Raw genomic sequence first — 24370 nt, forward strand, 5'->3', positions numbered from 1 at the left:
ACAAAACATTTGGCTCAAATACATAGGCAATTATTTAGAAGAAAAATGTTTAATTTTCTCCATCAACAAAGGTACTTCTTATACTCTTACTAATCGGTAAGAGTGAACACTTTTATTACTTAGAAGATGGACTACACAAACACTTCTCATTTGCCTCTAGTACTTATCGTACGGTGCACTGGCCACATGTTTGGAATTATAGAGAAGCTTCTCAATTGTGTTAAACTTTGGCCTGCTTGAGAAAATGAGATCATGGGTCTTCATGATATGATGTGAAGCTGCTGTTGATGAGATGATCAAAACTAGCTTGCTACCGAAATGAAGCAACATGAGATCGCGGTTGTAGCGTTGAGATAGTTATAATGAAGAGCCATGAAAGAAAGTCCCAAGTTGGTGGAGGTTTTCGAGAACTGTAAGTTTTGCCGGCGAAGGAGGTGTGGTTTTTCCGGTGGCGGCCAGTGAGCAAGTCAGCCATTCGATGAAAAAATAAACAAAAATTAAGAATTGAACAATATAGAGGATTTAATAATGAAGTCAGTATTTTTTCGAAAATGGTTTTATTTTTGTTTTTACACTCAGTATTTATTGCGATGAGTTTTTATTCCTTTTAATTCATGAGTTGCATTATTGAAGAGATAGACACATGCATGCATGTTGAAGATGATTATGTACATATAAATAGGATTATAATATATTGGTCCAAATTCACCACTTAAAAGCTTAAACCAGAGAAAATTAAAAATTATATAAATTTTGTTAATTATTGCATACATCAAAGATACAATGAGTGGCAATCTATTGATACATCTACTATTTTTTACAAACTTTCTTGGTATCAAAAGAAATAAAATTAATTTTCTATAGTTTTGGCATTATTTTTTTTCCCGACCTCTGATTTAACTGATTCAAACGGTCCTAAAAAGCTAACTTTATATCTATATTTTTTGTGAAGACGGAAAATTTGGATTCATCCTAAAAAAAGGCAAAATTTCCCTTAAGATGCTGCATGTGTAGAGGCATGGTGACTCTTCACCAATTGCATTACAAACTCTAAATTTTTTTAAACTAAATTAAACTATTAAATTGATGATATAATTAACGATATTATATTTTAAATATAAATATTATTTATTGATTCATACTCTACATTATTTTATTTTATTAAATTTATGTATATTTAATTGTTTTAAATTTAACAATTGAATATTGAAATAATAAGGCTTAGTTAGTTATACATGTCATAATAAAAAAAGAAAAAAACATATTTATTATATAAATAAATAAAAGAGAGTAAGAGAGGTCTTTTTTCTCTCCTGCTTTCTCTCAGTCCCTACGCTGTTAGCTCTATGGCGAGGAAAAGGTTAGTGAAATCGACCGTCTCTATGACTCCGGCACCGGTTACTAATCTCAATGGTCCTATTGATTCAAGAAACAAGGCAGAAGTGAAGAAAGAGAAACCTAACTCTGGAGAAATGGGAGTTTTGACTAAAAATCAAAGATGTAAATGAAGTACGTTTAGATATAGATCCAGTTGTGGTAGATCTGGGTGTGAAGGATGTGGAAACATATGAGGAAGTCAAGATCGAAGGAAGTGAGATTTCCTCTAAGATTCCACCTCAAAAAAGATGGAAAGAGCTATTTTTTGATAATAGAGCTAGAAGCAATAACATGAGTTGAAATTTGATCCCCCGTCCGTGAAGGATGGTTTAGGGTCCCCCATTTATTCTGAGACGGCAAACGAATAACTTATATTTTTCCTTTCCATCCGTGGGTGAGGAATAAACCATTAAATTTCCTGGGTCACTATTGTTATCGTTAATTACAGAAATGTCACTAAACTCAGTTTTCTTACAAAAGTGTCACTACACTATTTTTTTGTTACAACGGAATGTCACCCGCATGAAATTCACCGTTTTTGATGACATGTCTTGCCGAATTTTTCCACATCTTGCAGGTCTCATTTTCCACGTCATCAAATAAGTCTTTAGTTAAATATTAGTTTAATAAAAAGTTAGGGATCATTTTAAACTTTTTACATTTTCTACCTTCTTCCTCTACACCTAAAATATCGACCAAAACCCTTTTCCCTTTAATTTCTCAAGTTTTCCATAGCAGCTCAATCAAAATATGGGCAATCCTAATTTACAAAATATGTATTCAAGTTTGCCGATTCAAATGCCGAAGCATGTTGACCCTCAAAATCCCAACTTCTCTGTAAATCAACCCTTTGGTTTTGGACACCAACCCAACCCAACAAGTAAATGGAAGCAGGTAGAGTGCAGCAAAACCCAACTCAACCTGTTGAGGGTTGCTGTTAGAGACATTTTCACAAACACGTAGAGTGCAGCAACGTAAAAATAAGAACACAATGTACTAGTTGAGCAAAATAGGCCAAAACAACGACGGTTTGCGACATGTTGTCGCTTTTAGCAGCATCCATTAAATCCAGAAGCTTGCTCGTCGTTTGTTGATCTCAAGGCGGCAAATGGGGGTTTGCAGGCGACAACGGCTTGATCTACAGGAAACTCAACCTGTTGTCACTGAACCCCATCAGAAAGTGTTTAGATAATATCAAATAGGTGAAGAAATGAAGAAAAATAGAGCTGTTGCGCATGGAGGTGATGGCAGACGGTGGTAGTGAATGGAGAGGAAGAAGTGGCGCTGAAGAAAATGAAGAAGATGAGATAATTTAGGGTAAATTAGATGTAAAGGTTAATTATGTTTAAAAACTTGGAAAAGATGAAGTTAGGTCCCTATATTTTTATTTATGAATTAATATGATTTTTGAGCTTTTATTAATTTAATTTACGTGGCCAACGAGACATGTATGATGTGGACAATCCGGCAAGACATGTCATAAAAAACGGTGAGTTTCATGAGAGTGACATCCCGTTGTAACAAAATAGTACGTTTAGTGACACTTTTGTAAGAAATTGAATTTAGTGACCTTTCTGTAATTTATGATAACAATAGTGACCCAAGGAGTTTAATATCCGAGATTTGTGAGTTTTAATTCCAAAGTTACAGTTATTGAAGAAGAACGATGATAACATGCTATTGTTGGGGGTTTGTATGGAATGTATCTAAAGTTTGAAAGGAGTGAAACATTTGTTAGAAACAGATGGAATAAAGTTGGTCTACAAAATGTTATAAGAATAAATGGATCTATATTTCTGTTTGAATTTGATTTGAGGAAGGTTGCAATAAGGTTCTGGGTGCTGGAACTTACAAGTTTGACCAGAGATTCATGCTTTTGAAGAAATCCTCGTATGTCTATGGATCCAAATGCCATCAGATCTGTCCCGATTTGAATTCAACAATCAGGGCTTCCATGGAACTTCTAGACATCCTCTATGCTAAGTAAGATTGGAAGTTTTTATGGAATACCATTGTATTGTGATCAATGTACTATCAATAGCACTAAACTGGGTTTTGCTAGAGTGTTGGTGGAAATGGAAGCAACATGCCCTTATCCTAAAGAAGTTGATCTAGAGGATGAGGATGGGAGAGTTTTTAAACAAAGAATTCTCTATGAGTGGAAGCCACTAATCTGTGAAAAATATTGTAGGATGGGGCACTCTCAAACAAACTGCTCACTCAAGACTATAGTAAAGTTGCTGGTAAAAATCAGACTGGGGGACAAAAATCTTATAACCATCCTGAGGTGGATAAGAAGAATCAAGTTTATTTAGAAGAGATAGACAAAGAGGATAGACCTCATGATGCTTTGGCGTCTAAAATAATTGTGATGAATACCTCTATAGAAAAGAACAGTTCTATACTAGAGGAAAAGAAGGGAACAGAGGTAACTAATTCTTTTTAAGTCTCTTTTTAACTTGCCTGATTGTTTTATTGATGAAAATGTTAAGAGCATTGCTAAAGATGAAAGTAAAGGAAAATATGGGTCAGTTGGAGAAGGGAAGCTAGGCTTAACTCCAGGATATTGGATATGGATAGATGATAGTCATGTGGAGCATAAGAGGGATTAATAACCCTCTTAAGCAATTAGAGATGATTTCTTTGATTGATAATTACAAGTTAAGTTTGATTGGGATTATGGAATCTAGAGTGATTGAAAGTCAGTTTAATAAAGTTTGGAGTTGTATATGTTTAGATGTTTAGTATGGGTATGATTTGGATCCTTTTCAATAAAGTCTCTTTAGATGTTGATGTTATTAAGAAACATAATCAGTTTATTCATGTTAGTTTTATGCTTGATGACAATATGATTAACTGCATTATTACTTATGGTACCTATATAGCTAATGAAAGGGTTGAGTTATTTGAGAATCTGGCCCAAATTAGTCAGAATATTAACTATGGTTGGGTTGTTGTTGGGGATTTTAATATAGTGATGGATAATTCTAATAGACTAGGGGGGAATAAGATTGATTTGCAGGCTGTTCAGGAGTTTAAGGAGGGGATCAATAATTCCAATTTTTAAGCTAAAGAGAATTGGTAACAACTTCACATGGAACAACAATCAGACTGGAAATGATAGTATTTGGAGGAAGCTAGATTGGTGCTTTATAAATGATGTTTGACTGGATAAGTGGCCCGATGCCTATGTTAGTGTGCTCAATCAAGGGGTGTCTGATCATGCCCCTTTAATTATCAATCTGAAAGTTAGTCATAGAGCTAGAAGAACTCCTTTTAGATTCTTCAGTGTTTAGTGTGATAATCCTAATTTTAGATCCATTGTCTAGAATAGATGGGGGAGAAGAGAGAATGGCAGTCATTTCTTTCAGATTGTTCAAAAGCTAAAGGATTTAAAAAGTGATTTTAGAGAATTAAACAAGAAGGTTTATAGTGATATTTCTCAAAGAGTCATTGCTATGAAGATTGTGGTTGCTAAGCTTCATAATGACATGATTCAATATCCTTTTAATGTATACTTGCATGATGAAGAAAGAGCATGTGTCAAAAATTTGATTAAGCTTATGTCTTAGGTGGAGAACATTATGAGACAAAAATCTAGAATGTTGTGGACCAGATTGGGGGATCAAAATAACAAATTCTATTGTAGAAATATTAAGCTAAGACATTTTAAGCTGAAAATTATTAGTCTTAAGCTGAGAAATGGGTCTGTTAGCAGTAACTTAGATGAGATTAAAAAAGATATTGTTGATCATTATAAGAATTTCCTTGGCAGTGCTAATTTAGCTAGGAATTCTGTGGATTTTGGCACCCTAAGATATGGCAACATTTTGAGTGAGGATGATTGTAATAAGTTGAGTTATGATCCTATTGATGATGATATCAAGCAGGCTTTGTTCTCTACTAAAGATGAGAAAGCCCCTAGGCCAGATGGTTATAACAACAGTTTTTTCAAAAAGATCTGGGATATAGTGGGTCATGACATTTGTATTGATGTTAAAGATTTTATGATGAATGTCAGAATGTTGAAGCAACTAAACTCCACCAACACTATCCCGATTCTTAAAAAAGACACCCCTTCTGATATTGGGGATTACAGGTCTATAGCCTACTGCAATGTTCTTTATAAAGTCATTTCTAAAATTTTGACTAGAAGAATTGCTATTGTTATCAGTGATATTATTAGCCAGAACCAGTCTGGTTTTTTGCCTGGAAGAAGCATTGGTGACAACATGTTACTGGCTCATAAGATTGTTAGGAGTTATCACATGAATGATGGGGATTCTTGTGTTCTGAAAGTGGACATTTAAATAGCCTATGACTTAGTGAGTTGGGACTACATTGAAGAGATCTTGATTGGTTTTAATTTTCCTAATAGTTTTATCAAGCTTGTTATGATTTGCATAAGAACTCCTATGTACTCCATCATGATCAATGGAGAATCTAAAGGGTACTTCCCTGGTGGTAGAGGTTTGAGCAAGGGGATCCGATCTCCCCTTTAATTTTTATGCTCTATATGGAGTACATGACCAGAATCATGAAGAGAAACATTGATACTGTTTCAAACTTCATTTTCCATAAAGGGTGCAAGAATATTAGATTGGATCATTTATGCTTTGCAGATGACCTTTTTATCTTCAATAATGTTGATATTAACTCTATTAAGATAATTAAGAAAGCTCTAAATATGTATCTGAAGCTTCTAGCCTTGTTCCAAACCAGAATAAAAGTTCAGTCGCTTCAACGGCAGTTCAAATGAGAGGAAGATGAATATTCTAAGAAGATTACGGTTTCTAGAGGGAAAGTTACCTATTAAATACTTGGGGTTACCCTTAGTGACCTCCAGATTGTCCAAGAGCCACTGTTTTAGTCTTATCAACAGAATTACTTCCAGAATTTCTAGTTGGGCTTTTAAATCTTTATCTTATACAGGGAGATTGCAATTGATAAAGTCTCTTTTGTGGAGCATGAATGTGTATTGGTGTTCTATGTTTATCATTCCTAAAGCTGCATTAAAGCAATGGAGAATACTTGAAGGAAATATCTTTGGCATGGTGCTAACTCTGTCAAGAAGAGAGGGCTAGCTAAGTGGGAAGAGGTTTGCTGTGACAAAAGACAGTGTGGTTTGGGTATCAACTCTTTGAAGAGCTGGAATATTGCGGCTATATCCAAGCATGTTTGAGGGATCTTATCTCATAAGCCTTCTATTTGGAAAAATTGGGTAAACGAGAACAAAATCAAAAGAAGAGTTTTTGGGGGATAACAAAGTTGAATGACTGTTCATGGAGTTGGAGACAAATTCTTAATATTAGACTAGCTGTGCTTAATCTGTTTGATTATAAGCTTGGTAACGCGGATAAGTTTTTCTTCTGGCATGATCCATGGCATGGAGGTATATCCATCAGAAATAGATACCATGACCTGAATTTCAAAGATGCTGATATTCCTTCTAAAACCAGATTCAATCAGGTTTGGAGGAACAACTCTTGGAATTTGCCCAGTCCTATTGTTGAAGATTCTGCGAATGCTTAGGATTTCATTAGAGAGAACTTCAAAGTGAATTGTGATGTCGAAGACCATATTAAGTGGAAAGCTAATAAAAATGACAAGTTCTCTATGAAAAGTGCTTTTCAGAGTATGTGTGAAGATAAAGATAAAGTTCCCTGGTTCTCTCTTGTTTGGTTTGCTGGTTTTATTGCTAGATATGCTTTTGTTTTCTGGCTTGTTTTAAAGGGCAGGATCTTGACAAAATATAAACTACTCAGTTGGGGGACCATAAGCTCTAATACTTGCAGCTTATGCAATGATAAAAGAAAAACAATCGACCATATGTTTATTGAGTGTGTTTATTCTGATAATATTTGGAAGGGTGTCCTGGCCTGGCTGGGTATTAGAAGACAAATTTGTCATTGGAGAAGAGAGATTACCTGGTTTGTGCGAAGAGCCAAAGGAAGGTTGATAGGAGTATTTTACTCCTATAATTAGGATCGTTTATGCTCGGTTTTTATCACGTTTATTATGAATTACATACATTATTTGGTGTTTTATGTGCTTGGTAGTGTTTGTTAGTGTTTGAGTGAAAATTAGGTGATTATCGAGTATTTGGAGCTATATCTACGAAGGATTAAGCGTTGGAGTTAAAGCGTAGCTTGCTGACGAAGAAATCAAATTCCAAGAGAAAAATAGAATAGGTCTCGAAGGAGACATGTGTGTCTCAAACGAGACCCATGTAGAAAAAAGTAAGGGTTCGAACGAGATAGGGCCACAAAAAACGAGAAATTCTCTCAGAAAGTATTGATTCGAACGAGAAGATGAAGGTTCGAACAAACCTTGTGAAAAAAGCCTTGATCTTGAATCAGACACCCTTGTCTCCAACGAGACCATGTATTAAAATCCTTATCAGTTTTTGATTTGAATTTAATTTCCTTCTCCGATTCCAACCGAAACTCCTATTACAAATTCGATTTGTAAAACGAATTAGAAGACTCCAGGGCTTCCTTCACTATATAAAGACCTTGCAATAGCCTAGATTAACACATTAGATAATTTAGTTTATTTTTACTTCATCGATTAAATAGCTTTTTAGCTTCTTTTCTAACAGTTTATAAGTAGTTTATAATTAGTTTCTACAAAGAACGATTGTGAAGATTTCAAGTTTATTCAAGACGATTCTTCCAAAATTCACAACTCCGGTATTTATCGTTTTAATTATGTTCAATTCTTCATCATAATCTTTGTTTAATTTTAGCTTAAGCATGAGTAACTAAATCCATTGTTCGGGGATTGATATGAACACTTAGATTCGTTCTAAATTGGATTAGGATTTCTTAAGTGAGTAAATCGTGTTTTAATTACTACAATTAATGTTTGAATTGAATTTATCACTTAGTTCATGATTTTGTGTTTAATTAACTAATTGAGAGATTGTTAATTAAATAGACATAGGTAATTAAGCACTTAGAGAAAAACGTCGTGAGAGCGGGTTGGAATTTAGGTAGTCGTTGAGTTTGCTTCATAATTACAATTTGATTACTTAATTCAGTTTTAATATTGTGAGAGCAAGTTAATAATTGATTAGTTAATTAGGTTGTGATTTTATTCGGATCTTTGAAGTTTGAGAGGGCGGGATTTGATGCACTAGAATATATAGTTCGATTCACGATAAAATCACTAATAAGTCTTAATCCATTCTTTTACTAGTTTATTTGGAATTATCAATTTTTGAGCACTTTATCATTATTGTTTAAACCTTAATCTACTTATTTGTTTTCAATTTATATTAGTCTAATTATTTGAGTTAGTTAACTTTAGTTTTTTTATTTAATTTACAAAACTCCATTGATTCTTCTAGCTAGCCAGTTAAAGAATAATTAAAATTAGCTGTTTAACCCATTGCTTCTGTGGGATCGATACTTGGTCTTCCAAGATATATTACTTGCGCGATATCGTACACTTGCGATTAATTGCCAACAAATGTTTGAGACTACAAAGAAGTGAAGACTGAGTGTCAAACCTCGCCTTACTTAGCACGAGATTGACGGTTATTTAAAATATATTTATCTCCAAATCAACATTTTAAAACATGTTCTATAAATAAGTAAGCATAAATATATGAAAAACTTTTATACAACATTTTAATTAAACCACTATATGAAAATTAAGTATTGTTACAAACTTTTATATATATGATTCAAAATATATATTTAGGTACAAATAAGTTTATTCTAAACAAAAGCATCAAGACATCTCAAAACTCGGAGATGTGGCCAACCTCTATGTCTCAAGCCCAAACTCTAAGCCCAACTCCCTCTCTAGTCAATTGTACTGTATATTGTCTTGCTAACTGAAAAGGTTTTAAAACAACTAAAATGAGCAAAAGCTCAGTGAATAGACATAACAAGCATAAAACATTTATATACTTAAAGTAAGCATATCATATAATAACGTATACTAGAAAACAGCTCAATACAATACAAAATACTTGTAAAGTCCATCACGAAAGCATTTACAAATATAAACGAATATCAAAACAATTTCCCTTTACATATGAAACATACTTATATCAATCATCAACTATAATAGTGATATGTTACCCTGCAACAATAATATAAACCATAGACCTGTAATTAGGAACACAACACTGATCTACAGTCTAACCAACATCTTTAGGAACACTTAATGGCTAACCCTTCTCCATCATTAGCACGGCTCAGTCCTTCTCCCTTCACTGACCATCAATAAAGTGCCATGTGTCAAATGCGTATAGACACTCACAATATCTCGCATGTGCATATAACTAACTCAGCACATAACCAGGTGCATATCACAACTCAGCACCTCCCAAATATATCGTTACAGAGTAGACATATCACATAAAAGAAATCTCAAGTTATTTCATCAAAGCGCAATACGATTCAATAACAAAACCATTTCAAATTATCATTCAAAACTTAACCATAATCAAGTCCGCATAGTTATTAAATCAACACATCTTTCATTTATAAACCACATCGTATAATGTTCATTTAAAACGTTCAAAGAAGCATTTTATCGAACACCTTTCGTGCATTATCAAAACTACCATATATAAATATTTAAAAACACAATAAACCTTAACACTTTGAATATCAAAATATCAAGTTTATTAGTAGCAAGGGCTAGTATATCTACTCACCACACAACAACCAAAACTACTCCAAAATCACGTCACAAGCTGCCTTACTTTCTACTTGAACCGTCGTTGCCAAAACGAGTACCTAAATGAGTAATGTAAATCACAAAACTCAATCACAATCACATATAAACTTATACATATATCTAATACTGATTTAACCTAAATGCATCACCTACAAATGGATTTCTATATGGTTTATGTATGATTATGAACTTGGTAACAAATCGGCCTTAGTACGCAGAACATTAAGCCTCTATTCAAACATGTCCTGTGAATAGTATTGGCATAATTTTAACAAACCCTTCTGTGAACATTTAGCCCTTTGAGTCTAGAATCCAAAGCAAAAAGAATTTCATCATTTCAGTATCTAAGCAATGAGTTATACGATTTTTAGTGAGGTGTGTTCAGACTGTCTTCACAGCTGAAGCAATAAAATGTCATGGTCAATTACGGTATTAATAAGACCGAACCAGATTAACCTCAAAGAATAAACGTTGTAGTAGACACTCTAAAATTTCTGTGAAATCAAGAATTACTCGATTTGGAGTTATATAACTCGACATATATCCCTCGCAATAAGCTGTAATTTCTGGATTCAAAAACAGAACATGCTATTTCTTGTGTAAACCCTAGATAAACAAGTTAAAAAGATGAATAACTTACCAATGGAGCTTGATTTCCTTCTTAGACTTCAAGAACTCAGAGAATTGATGTTTTAGGGTTTAGTTTAGGTCTGAATGAATGAAATTTTGTTTGAATATCTTCCATATTTTGTATACATATACTAATTAACAAATTACTAAAATAAGAATAGGTTATTAACCTAACTTGGACACATAATCAAAACATAAGGGCATTATTAACATTTAGACTATCTAGATATACTCCAAATATAAAGTTCTTTTAGGCCCTTAATGATATACTTACCATATCTTTTAATCCTCGAGTCTTTTATTTCTTTCAATTACATCAACTCAATTTAACTAATCGTAACTTTTGTTTTCAATTTAAATTTTGACATCTAAAATACCTATATCCTTAATTCAATTTCTCTTTTATAATAATTATACATGATATGCAATGCATAATGAATTATAGATAAAATTAATTAATAAATTCTAAACGAGATTAGGTTACGGTTATGACACTGAGTATTGCTAGTACTGTCTATTATATCTAAAGAGCTAGGAATGAAGCTGCCTTCAATCAGAATGTCATGAATTCTTTCTAGGTGTTTGAAGGGGTCAAGTTTTCTGTTAATGCTAGGATGAATTCTACTTTCTAACTAGTTGTTTTGCTTGTTGTATTGCTCCTGTTGTAGCTTGCTGCTAGTCTGTTAGTAGTTGTTTTGTTTGTTTTGTTGCTCCTATTGTAGCTTGCTGCTAGTCCATTAGCATGTGGCTCGGTAGTTGTTTAGAGTTCACGTTGTTTTGGTTGCTTTTTTTAGCCTTGCAATTGAGTTGCAGCTTTTGGTTGTTTGACAAAAATAAATAAATAAAAGAGAGTAAGTGAATGTTGAGCATTTACTTTATTGCTTTTGATATGAGTCCGACAATAGTTATTTTAAAATTTATAAACACATTTTTTGTTGCTCAGTTAGGGGACCATAAGCTCTAATACTTGCAGCTTATGCAATGATAAAAGAAAAACAATAGACCATCTGTTTATTTGGTGTGTTTATTCTGATAATATTTGGAAAGGTGTCATGGCCTGGCTGGGTATTAGACAAATTTATCCTTGGAGAAGAGAGATTAGCTGGTTTGTGCGAAGAGCCAAAGGAAGGTTGATAGGAGTATTTTACTCCTATAATTAGGATCGTTTATACTCAGTTTTTATCACGTTTATTATGAATTACATACATTATTTGGTGTTTTAAGTGCTTGATAGTGTTTGTTAGTGTTTGAGTGAAAATTAGGTGATTATCGAGTATTTGGAGCTATATCTACGAAGGATTAAGCATTGGAGTTAAAGCGTAGCTTGCTGACGAAGAAATCAAATTCCAAGAGAAAAATGGAATAGGTCTCGAAGGAGACATGTGTGTCTCAAACGAGACCCATGTAGAAAAAAGCAAGGGTTCGAACGAGATTGGGCCATAAGAAACGAGAAATTCTCTCGGAAAGTATTGATTTGAACGAGAAGATGAAGGTTCGAACGAATCTTGTGAAAAAAGCCTTGGTCTCGAATAAGACACCCTTGTCTCCAACGAGACCATGTATTAAAAATCCTTATCAGTTTTTGATTTGAATTTAATTTCCTTCCCCGACTCCAACCAAATCTCCTATTACAAATTCGATTTGTAAAACGAATTAAAAGACTTCAGGGCTTCCTTCACTATATAAAGACCTTGTAATAGCCTAGATTAAAACATTAGATAATTTAGTTCATTTTTACTTCATCGATTAAATAGCTTTTTAGCTTCTTTTTCTAACAGTTTATAAGTAGTTTTAATTAGTTTCTGCAAAGAACGATTGTGAAGATTTCAAGTTTATTCAATACGATTCTTCCGAAATTGACAACTCCTGTATTTATTGTTTTAATTATGTTCAATTCTTCATCATCATCTTTGTTTAATTTTAGCTTAAGCATGAGTAACTAAATCCCTAGTTCGGGGATTGATATGAACACTTAGATTCGTTCTAAATTGGATTAGGATTTCTTAAGTGAGTAAATCGTGTTTTAATTACTACAACTAATGTTTGAATTGAATTGATCACTTAGTTCATGATTTTTTGTTTAATTAACTAATTGAGAGATTGTTAATTAAATAGACATAGGTAGTTAAGCACTTAGAGAAAAATGCCGTGAGAGCGGGTTGGAATTTAGGTAGTCGTTGAGTTTGCTTCATAATTACAATTTGATTATTTAATTCAGTTTTAATATTGTGAGAGCAAGTTAATAATTGATTAGTTAATTAGGTTGTGAGAGGGCGGAATTCGGTGCACTAGAATATATAGCTCGATTCACGATAAAATCACTAATAAGTCTTAATCCATTCTTTTACTAGTTTATTTGAAATTATAAATTTTTGAGCACTTTCTCATTATTGTTTAAACCTTAATCTACTTATTTGTTTTCAGTTTATATTAGTCTAATTATTTGAGTTAGTTTACTTTAGTTTTTTTTTTATTTAATTTACAAAACTCCATTAATTCTTCTAGCTAGCCAGTTAAAGAATAATTATAATTAGTTGTTTAATCCATTGCTTCTGTGGGATCGATACTTGGTCTTCCAACATATATTACTTGCGCGATATCGTACACTTGCGATTAATTGCTAACAAATGTCTGAGACTGCAAAGAAGTGAAGACTGAGTATTGCTGGTACTGTCTATTATATCTAGAGAGCTAGGAATGAAGCTGTCTTCAATCAGAATGTCATGAATTTTTTCCAGGTGTTTGAAGGGGTCAAGTTTTCTGTTAATGCTAGGATGAATTCTACTTTCTAGCTAGTTGTTTTTGCTTGTTGTGTTGCTCCTGTTGTAGCTTGCTGCTAGTCTGTTAGTAGTTGTTTTGTTTGTTTTGTCGCTCCTGCTGTAGCTTGCTGCTAGTCTGTTAGCATGTGGTTCGGTAGTTGTTTAGAGTTCACATTATTTTGGCTGCTTTTTTTAGCCTTGCAATTGAGTTGCAGCTTTTGATTGTTTGACACAAAAAATAAATAAAAGAGAGTAAGTGAATGTTGAGCATTTACTTTATTGCTTTTGATATGGGTCCGACAATAGTTATTTTAAAATTTACAAACATATTTTTTTAGAAGTTAAATTTTTTTATTGACTTTGTCTTTCAGCGCTGGACTAGACCTTAGACTAAGTTAAAATGGTATTGATGTAAATCACAAAAAAAATTGGTACCGCATGAAAAGAAATTCCATAATTGACCATTTTCTGTAATTTTTTCAAAAAAAAAATACACATTTCGATATATTTAATTAAATATGCAATTTCTTAAAATTTATGAGCTTTTCCATTATTATATGTTAATTTATCATATAAGTAAGTCAAAGGAGTAAGATATATTTTATTTTCATTAGTTAAACCCTCTCTTTCTCATTTGCTGCTAGGATATTATCGACACAAAATATAAAAATTATTGGACCAAAGAGTTAAGTTTTTTTATCCATGATATATTTGACAAATCTACACAAATGTTGGATGTATTAAATTCATTTTCCCCGATATATAGAGTAAAATAGAATTTATACAAAAGTATTAAACTATAACTAAAAGTTATATATAAATAAATAGAGTAGAGCAAAACAAAATTTATAACCAAAATCTAAATGGAAGCCTAAATGAATGGAAAAACTAGATTTTGATTAGACATAGTTTTACGTACTATTAGGAACTAACAATTGTTTAACATCCACATATGTCCAAAAGCTTTGCCATATATAAACACATATATACGCACACTTAAAACTACTTTATTGTGGTGGTAGTTAGTTAAACATGGTGATGAGACTAAGTCACAAGCTTGATTTTATACTCTTGGTACTTTCTGTTGTTGATTTCCGTTCAGCGGCCGGAGCGGCGCCGCCGTTGTCGGGGCGGAATGAGTATATATCAGCCATAGGTGATCCTGGTATGAAAAGAGATAATCTTAGAGTGGCCATTGAGGCATGGAACCAATGCAATGAGGTTCATAAAGAAACAAATGGCATGGGCAGTCCTAGGATGGCTGATTGCTTTGATCTTGATCACTCTCAATTCCCAGGTGATTAACTCTTATATTAGGGATGATTATAAAAGTATCTAAAATTTTAAAAATATTTATAAAAGTATCTGTAAATTTTTTTTATTTACAAAAATATCGACTGATTTAAAATTAATTACAAAACTACCAAAAAATAAAAATTATTTACAAAAATACGATGTCTATAATATCGGTTTAATTATGGTATAATTTTAGTATATTAAAACTATAAATCAGAGAATTTAAAAATAGTATTTGGTTTATTATTGGTATAATTTCAATATATTTTCGTTATATTAATAATAAATTTTTATATATATTTTCTAGTTGATAACATGTATATTGTTTTTATATGTATTTTTCACTATAGTTAGTAATGAACTAGAGAATTTGTATATTATTGGTATAATTTTAGTATATTGCTAGTTTAATTTTTAGTATACGATGTGGTGTAATTTTTATCTAATAATAAAATTGCAGTATATTTTAATATGTATACTCTTGATATACTGTTGGTATAATTTTGGTATATTATTAATTTAATTTTTAGTATACGATTTGATATAATTTTTATAAATTTTTATTTAATATTAATAAAATTTCAGTATGCATGATGTTGGTAATGTTGGTATGATGTTGATATAATGTTAGTTTATTAGTATACTGACATAATACCAATAATATATACCGTAGTTTTGTAATTATTTTTTATTTTTTGGTACTTTTGTGATTGTTTTTAAATCAACTAGGATTTTTGTAAATGAAAAAAGTCAATATGTAGTTTTATAATTTTTTTATTTTTTTTATAAATGATGTAATTTTCTCGTTATATTATGTGTACTTGGTGAGAATTCATTTATTTTCTGATAATTTCTATTTTTCATTTCTGAAATTTGTAGCTATATATAATGTTCACAAAGACTGTTATCACTCTGTTACAACTTATTTTTTAAAACATGAACTAAAAATCAAGCATATTATAATATTTTTTTTCTTTTTCATAGCTGGTTGCTTAAGTGCTTGTTGCATTCATTATTTATTATAGAATTAATGACCAATTAAAACCATACTTTTCAAATACTTTTTAGTTACAACCGAACTTTTTAATTTTTATAATTATATCCTAATTTCATAAATGATTCTAATTGCGTCACAATTAGAATTATTTTTTGTAAGCCGGGACAGAATTTCAAAAAATAAAAGTTTTGATTGTGATTAATAACATACCAAAAAGTTTGGATTTATTTAGTTATTAGGATGAATTTATTATAAAGGCTAAAATTTTGTATTTGTGATGCAGCCAGGTTGGTGCACAAAGTAGATGAGAGAGAGAACAAGCTTGGTATAATGAATGGGTCGTGGGGTGGGATAGTTGCGAGTAATGTAGATGTATATGCAGCAAAAAAGGAGATATATTTAGGTAAGAAATGCAACGTACAAGATAATCCGAGGCCATGGCAGTTTTGGATGATCATGCTTAAAAGTGGCAACATGGATACTACGGCAGCTATCTGCCCGAAAAACGGAAAGAAATCGGATCCGTTCCCGCCAGAGTCGAGATTTCCGTGTTTCGGGGAAGGGTGTATGAACATGCCCTTGATATACCATGACTACACACAATATGTTGAAGGAAATAATAATAATAATGGGATATTAAAAGGGAGTTTTTATGGGACATGGAACTTAAATAAGGAAATGAAGGAGAATGGGGTTTCATTTTTCAATGTGACTTGGGAAAAACAGATTGAAACAGGAAGTTGGTCGTTTCATCATTACTTGCAGACCTCAGCAGATTATCCATGGTTGATGCTCTACTTGAGATCAGATGCTACAACTGGATTCTCCGGAGGATACCATTACCAGACTCGAGGGATGTCTAAAATAGTAAGCATATTGATTCACAATGTGACACACATATTAAACACACGTTCAAAAATGATATCGAGTTATACCTTTTGTTATAACAGAACGGAAGTTCATTTTGGCAGTTCAGTTGAATTTTGCTGAAAAAGTATCAATCTTATCGTAAATTACAAAAAAAGTACTAAATTATACCTTTTATTTTAAAAAGGATACTAAGTTATACCCCTTTTTGTAATTCGGACATAACATGCAAGCAAAAACGTTGTGTTTTAGTGTAAAAACAGTGCGTTTTATATTGGAGATCTCCTGTTGTAACAAAGTGGAAACGTAATGATAGGTAAGTTCAGTTACCGGGAGTATTAATATCCACAATGTGACATTTTCCTTACATTTTGTTGATCAATATACTTGCATGCAGGTTCCTAAGTCGCCTCATTTCAAGGTGAGATTCAGACTAGAAGTGATAAGAGGAGGAGGTAACCAGAGCCAATTTTACCTAATGGACATGGGAGGATGCTGGAAAAACAATGGAAAAGCTTGCAATGGGGATGTGACAACAGATGTTACCAGATACAGTGAAATGATCATAAACCCCGAAACTCCGTCATGGTGCCACCCGAATGATCTCAAACTCTGCCCACCTTATCACACATTTCCTAACGGAACTCGAGTTCATCGCTCCGACCGAGACCGCTATCCTTACGATGCTTACCATGTGTGGTGTGCACCAGGCAATGCCTTGTTCCTTGAGCAGCCTTATAGTGCGTGTGATGCATATAGCAATCCTCAACCTCAGGAGATTTTGCAGATTCTTCCTCATCCTGTGTGGGGTGATTATGGCTATCCCACAAATAAGGGCGACGGGTGGATAGGAGATCCAAGATTATGGGAACTTGATGTTGGTAGACTATCTCACTCCCTCTACTTTTACCAGGTACCATTTTATTTTCAATCTATTTTTTGTAGCACAGTCCTTAATATTCAGATCCAAGATTACGAAATTTTTCATATTCTCCTTGTTTCTGCGTTTAGTTTCATTATAAAATCATTAGACCAACAAGTACTAACAAAAACTCGGAACCAACGAGCTATATTTCAATCTCAAATGGTATAAGCGCTCACAGCAAAACTGCTAGGTCGTGGGTTTGATATCTCCCACAAGCGCTCCCCCTCCTCAATTATAAAAAAAAAAGATTACCAAATTTATTGTATACTTGTTACTTGAGCATACTTTTTAAATTCATACCAATAATTTTTATTTAATATTAAATGGAAATTTTAGCATATTAGAAACTTTCCAGGACTAATTAAATTAAATTTAAAATCTTTTATGTTTTCTTCCACAGTTAATGCGAGTTTACTATCATAAAATATTAACATTTCACATATAGTTTAACCATTAAGGTTGATCAATTCATTTCATATAGCAAATAAATATGTACATGCTACTAAACTTTGTGCATTCAGATATAAAATTTAAGGTTAATCCTCATATTTTAACCTCAACTTATCTGCATCCTCATGTTACAAAATCATCAATTATACCTAAATTATGACATTTCGGTTTCAATTGCAACCTCAATTATTAAAATCCACATATTTTATTTTCAATTACACCCTCAAGCATCAAATTGACATTTTTTAGTACATCAAATTTTGATAGTCTTCAATGTTATTATCAAAAAAACCATCGTGCCTAAAATTTTAAAAATTAATAATGATTTTTTATTAACTATAAATCATTAAATATATAAATAATTTATAAAATGAAATAAAATAAATTAAATTAAAAAATTTAAATATAATTTTTTTTAATTTTTATTAAAACAAAAATGAAACCTGCTCATTTTTCTCGTGGTGGACCCGCTCCAGGTTCGTCTCGAGGAAGACGAACAAGTCGTTTTCCTTTAAGGAAGACGAGCGAGTTTCATTTATTTATTTTATAAAAAATAAAAATTAATTTTATATTTAAAAATTATTTAATTTTTTAAAGTTATTTATTGATACATTTTTTTAGCGGGTCGGATGGCGGCAACGGAGCTGTTTGATTATCAAAATATAATAAATTAAAAAATATTTATTTATATTAAGTAAAAAAATTATTATTAAATTTTAGGTCAAATGTCTTAAAAAGGCCAAACCTTTCATAAAAGTTTCACAAAAGTCTCGACCTTTCAATTTTGTCGATTTTGGCCAAAAACAAATTATTTGGTTTCAATTGTGGCCAACTCTCAATTTGATTTCAATTTGCCTATGTGGAACCTATGTGACGCCTATGTGGCATGCCAAATATTGAAAGGTCGGGACTTTTGTGAAATCAAATAATCCATTTTTGGCCAAAATCGACAAAATTGAAAGGTCAGGACTTTTGTGAAACTTTTGTGAAAGGTTTGACCTTTTTGCAACATTTGGCCTAAATTTTATGACTTTTGAAAAGAGGATTTTTTTAAAAAAAAATAGGCTAATCCTCTAAATAAACACCCACCTTTTAGCCCCAATTTGATTGCATCCTCACGTTATAAAATCACCAATTTTACCCATAATATGATCTTTCGGTTTCAATTGCACTCTCAAACATCAAAATAACACCTTTTGGTTTCAATTACATCCTCAAACATCAAATTGACCTTTTTCAAATACTTTAAATTTTAATAAATATTCTAAATAGTCATCAATCTTATAATTAAAACAAAAAAGTCATTTAAATTTTAAAAGTTAATAATAATTTATATAAAATATTTTATTAAATAATCTAAATAAATAATTAAAATTTGTTTTTCTTCCTCGAGAAGAACCCGATGTTGTGTACATCACGAGAACAACAAACAGGTTTCAATTATTTAAATTTAAAAATTTAAAAATCAATTTAATATTAAAAATAACACTTTTTTAAAATATTTAAGGCTAATAATTATTTTTAAATTGCCCCAAAAAACTCCGTGGCTGAAAAACATATTTAAATTTAATTTTATTAATAATAGTTAGTTGTATTAAATAAAAAAATTATTGTTGAGTTTTATAATTTTTGAAAAAATAGTTTTTTGTTTTAAATATAACAATAAGTACTATTTTAGAATACATGTTAAAATATAAAGTATTGATTTGAATATTTTTCAAGTGAAAAGATGTCAATTTTATATTTGAGGGTGAAATTGAAACCGAAAGGTCATAATTTGAGTAAAATTGGTGATTTTGCAACGTGAGTGTGAAATCGAATTGGGGCTAAAAGGTCGGGTTTTTTTAAGGTGATTAGCCTTTTAAATATAACATTAAGCTCTATTTAGAAGCATGCTAAAATATAAAGTATTGATTTGAATTTTTTTAAGTGAAAAGATATCAATTTGATGTTTGAGGGTGCAACTGAAACTAAAAGATCATAATTTTGATAAAATCGACAATTTTGCAATGTGAGGGTGCAAACGAATTGGGGATAAAAGGTGAGTTTTTTTTATAGAAGATAAGCCTAAAATTTATAATTTATTTATTGTTATCTTTGGATATTAGTCAAATATGTAATTTTTAACAATAATGATGCTTAAATAATTGAACTTCAATTTTCTCAAAAAATAAAATAAAAATAATTGGACTTTAAAAGAGAATAATCTTATTTAAGCGAAATAAAGATTTTTTTCAAACTATAACGCAAAACTTTTGAAAGAGTCTAAAAAAACTAAAAACTTCTCTTCATGATTTAATGTAATACAATGCAATATAGTCTCCAAACCAAGTATGATGATTTGCCATTTTAAACTTATTAACTAAGAAGGAGAAATTTTTAGGTAGATACACTTCATCACGTTATTTGTGGACCAAGTCTATTACATAATGACACGTCACTAAAATGATGACAATCTTGTAAATTCGTTTACTACTTATTTACACATTTGAATAGTAATATTATAAAATTGTCATTATTTTAATGACGTGTCATTATGTGATACACTTGGTCCACGAATAACGTGGTGGACTGAATTTATTTAAAAATTTCTCTAACTAAAAGAGATGATCTATCTTTGGGTCACTTTATAGAATAAAAGTTAATGAAACCATTTATCACGTTGAATTTTAATATCATTTAATACGTGTAATTAGTTTTGAAAGTCATTATATGTTTCAATTTTTACAGTTTGGTTGCTGAACTACAAAACATAACAAATTGATTAATATACTATACATTTAGTGACTGGCGGATTTCTAATGAAATCTAACTCTAATCCTTATGTAGCATCTGGTTTATATTTTAATTTCCTCGCACCTCCACAACAATTATACAAATTTGAGACACCTCACACCCTTTATCAATGACACTTTTTCAGTTGTTCAAAATTTAAAATTTCGGAGAAAAATTTGACTACCATACAGGCACCCATTTGTCGGATTTTAAGAAAACTAACAAAGTCATTAAAAGTATAATATGATAACCAATTTATTATATTTTAAAGTTCGTTAACTAAATTGAAAAAACGAGAAAAAACGATAACTCCGAAATCAATAACCCTATTTTGTACCATCATGCAATATGATCAATTAAAATTATATAATAAATATCTAATAAACCTTTTAGAAACACCACTTTTGTAACTAACATGTTGTTTATGCTAAAGACATTCAATTACACAATTATAATTTACAAAATTAAATGTTTAACAATCTTTTAACAAGGTTAGTTTGATGACTAACATGCCATCCATACAAAAAAATTCAATTGAATTAAACTTTCAAAATAAAAGTATAAATTATAAACTTTACGTGTTGTTAATAAAGACCTTTAATGGATTATAAAACTTAAAAAAAATGTTAACGAAAATAAAAATAGATAATTATATCGTTTGATTTTCAAACAAAAAAGATGATCAGTTTGGATTATAACATATAGAAAAACATGAGAGTAACTTATTTGTAATTTAATTAAATTAAATTTTATACTCATAGACGTTTTTATAAAATACCCTTCTGAATAAGAGTTACCTCCCTTTGTTTCTTCTTTTTTTCATGATCGATTCAGTCTAGATTATTCATAATGTAGGACGATCTATAATAAAGCTGAATTGGAAATAAACCCCAAGGCGTAGATGAGTTGGTAAGACGCTCGTCTAGCTTAAGCGAGGTCGCGGAGTTCGAACCATACTCATGTATGCAGCCGTTTAAAACTTGGGGCTAGAGTTTGCCTCCCGCAAGGGATCTACACGACTCGAGTGGGGATTAATCTGAATGTGGAAGACTTAAAGGTGTCTTCTCATAGTTGAGATTCATTCAGGAAATCTCATGGACCGTGTACAAAAAAAAAAGATAAATTGGAAATAACACTATTTTTTTATGAATGAAAATAACACTATGTGGTATGTTGATGGCCATTTAAGATTTGCGATTTCTTTATGACAAAGAGACTACATCGTTTGTGTTATAGACTATATACATTATCGCTAAGAAGGTAGAGCTCGAATTGATGAACACGACGAGGTGATAATTAATTATATGAAGAACATATCTGATTAACATGTTCAAAGATCATATAATGAAAGAATCTATATTTGTGGAAATAATTAAGTAGAACAAGTATAAATGTTAAGGAGATACATTTTTAGAATACGTTATACATTTTTAAATATACGATGTAATTTTTTCATAAGATAATTTAATAAGCATATTTTGAGAATAAATTTCATCCGGTCGTGGTATTAAATTCGAAAGTAACATCATATCGTCTAAAATAAAAATAACATATACATATAGCACTTCAATATGAACTAAAATTATAATATTTCTTACCATTAAAAATTGAAAATTCTTTGTTCAATAATAAATGTAATTATTTCTTGAACTACAGGATCCTGGCACTAAACCTGCGGCGAGACACTGGCCATCAATTGATTTGGGAACAGAGATATATATTAGCAGCAACCAGAAAGCTGAATGGATTGTTAGTGAATTTGACATTATTGTTCCAAAAAACACTATGTGATTTTTATTTTTACTTTTTGCAACTTTTTAACTGTTTATAGGATTACTTTTGTGATATAGTGTAGTTGTAACAAAATTCAAATGGGCAATAGACAACTAAAGGTACCTAAACTATCGTTATATTTCATTTTGTTTATCCAATCTTAATTTCTTTTAGTTTGATTTTTAAACTTTAATATTATATCAACTAAGATTTTTAGACCAAAAAAGATGACGTGGTAACTGATTTTTGTAACCAAATTGAAAAAAAAAAGTCTGAGAGAAATTTTTATATAGACTCGGTCCATCACGTCATCCATCAACTAAACCTATCACATTATGACACGTCATTAAAATAATGGCACTATCGTAATATTACTATTCAAAAGTGTAAAAAGATAATAAACAAAATTACGACAGTGCCACTATTTTAATAACGTGTCATAATATGATATGTTAGTCCACAAATGACGTGTTAGACTGAGTCAACTTAAAAATCTCTCAAAGTTTGATATCCAAATAGAAAAAGAAATCAAAATTTGATAACAAAATAGAAAAGTTTGTTAACCAAATTGAAAAATAAAATAATTAGCAACCAAAATAAAAAAAAGTCGAATTTCAGTAACCAAAATGAAATATAGCAAAAATTTGGATATCCATGGTGTCTATTATCCAAATTTAAACTCAAGATACAATTTAAATATGTTTAAGAATGTTTTTAAAAGATATCATATCTTTACAAAATAAGTGACTTTAGATACAATTTAAAAAAAAATGTTTTAAAAGATATCATATCTTTACAAAATACTTATAAATATAAGCATTGACTTTTCTATTTTTGAAATTTACCACACCACACTCTCCAATATTTAGTTTCTTTAATTTTTAGTTTCATGACTATGAATAGTAAATAGTTTCTGGAAAACATGCAACTGTACTTACATGATGAATTCTTCTGTTATTTTGTTATTTTTATTAAGACTTACTAGATGAAGATCAACATACTTTCTCCTTTTAGTGGAAGTTTAAAATTAAAAAAAAAATAGACTATTTAAGATGGCTGATAAACAAAAACTGTTTGTGGCCTGATGAATTGGTTGATGAATTGGTTGAAGTAAAAAAAAATAACTACACATTTAAATATTTGCAAACTCATTCGCATATAAAATGTGAATAAAGTCTCCTTTAAAATGTTTAATTGATATAAGTAGTTTTAATTATTTAAACATAATTTTTATTTAGGCAACGATCATGTCGTCCTCTCTCCCTCCCAAAACCCCTGACCCTAACTTATTATAAACACCATCAGCAACCACACAAAACCTAGTCTTTCTGTTAAATCTCCTTCAAACCATGTTATCTACTTCGCGAATTTCCCAAGGTGAATTATCTAAACCTTCAAAGAGCGTTTGAGAGTATCATCTCTTTGGTAGAATTTCAATTATAATGAAGCTTAATTCAGCTAATCGATGTTTCAAATTTCTTCATGTCGATTCGAAACTGGATATCAAATGGATTATATCTCAAATAAACATGATTTCAATTGGAAAATACAGATTGAGAGCATTTATTGCAAGGGTTTTGGAACCTCATAAAAATTCTACACCAACAATAAACAATGCAGCGGTCTCTTAGCGTCAACAGCTTCATGATAAACAGCCTTCCAACTCGATTATTTGAGATAATGGAAGCTATGCGTATCTGCTTTCTAATCCGAGTTATTGCAACTACCAAGCTCAACTTTCAAATTGGGTGACTCAAAAGTCAAACTCATTATAACCATTCGTAAAAAGTAAACATAGCATTTTACAAATTTAGAAAAACATAA

General features: G+C 31.1%; 1 protein-coding gene across 1 annotated transcript; it reads left to right on the plus strand.

The window, feature by feature from the left end:
* The first annotated feature begins 14474 nt into the window (after positions 1-14474).
* On the plus strand, positions 14475-22694 carry LOC126667437 (uncharacterized). The gene is made up of 4 exons (XM_050360413.2): positions 14475-14760; positions 16040-16623; positions 17021-17536; positions 22430-22694. The coding sequence occupies exons 1-4, from the start codon at positions 14496-14498 to the stop codon at positions 22562-22564; spliced, it is 1500 nt and encodes a 499-aa protein (XP_050216370.1). The 5' UTR covers positions 14475-14495; the 3' UTR covers positions 22565-22694.
* Positions 22695-24370: the final 1676 nt, after the last annotated feature.

Source organism: Mercurialis annua, linkage group LG2, assembly GCF_937616625.2.
Source record: "Mercurialis annua linkage group LG2, ddMerAnnu1.2, whole genome shotgun sequence".
Classification (NCBI taxonomy): Eukaryota; Viridiplantae; Streptophyta; class Magnoliopsida; order Malpighiales; family Euphorbiaceae; genus Mercurialis; species Mercurialis annua.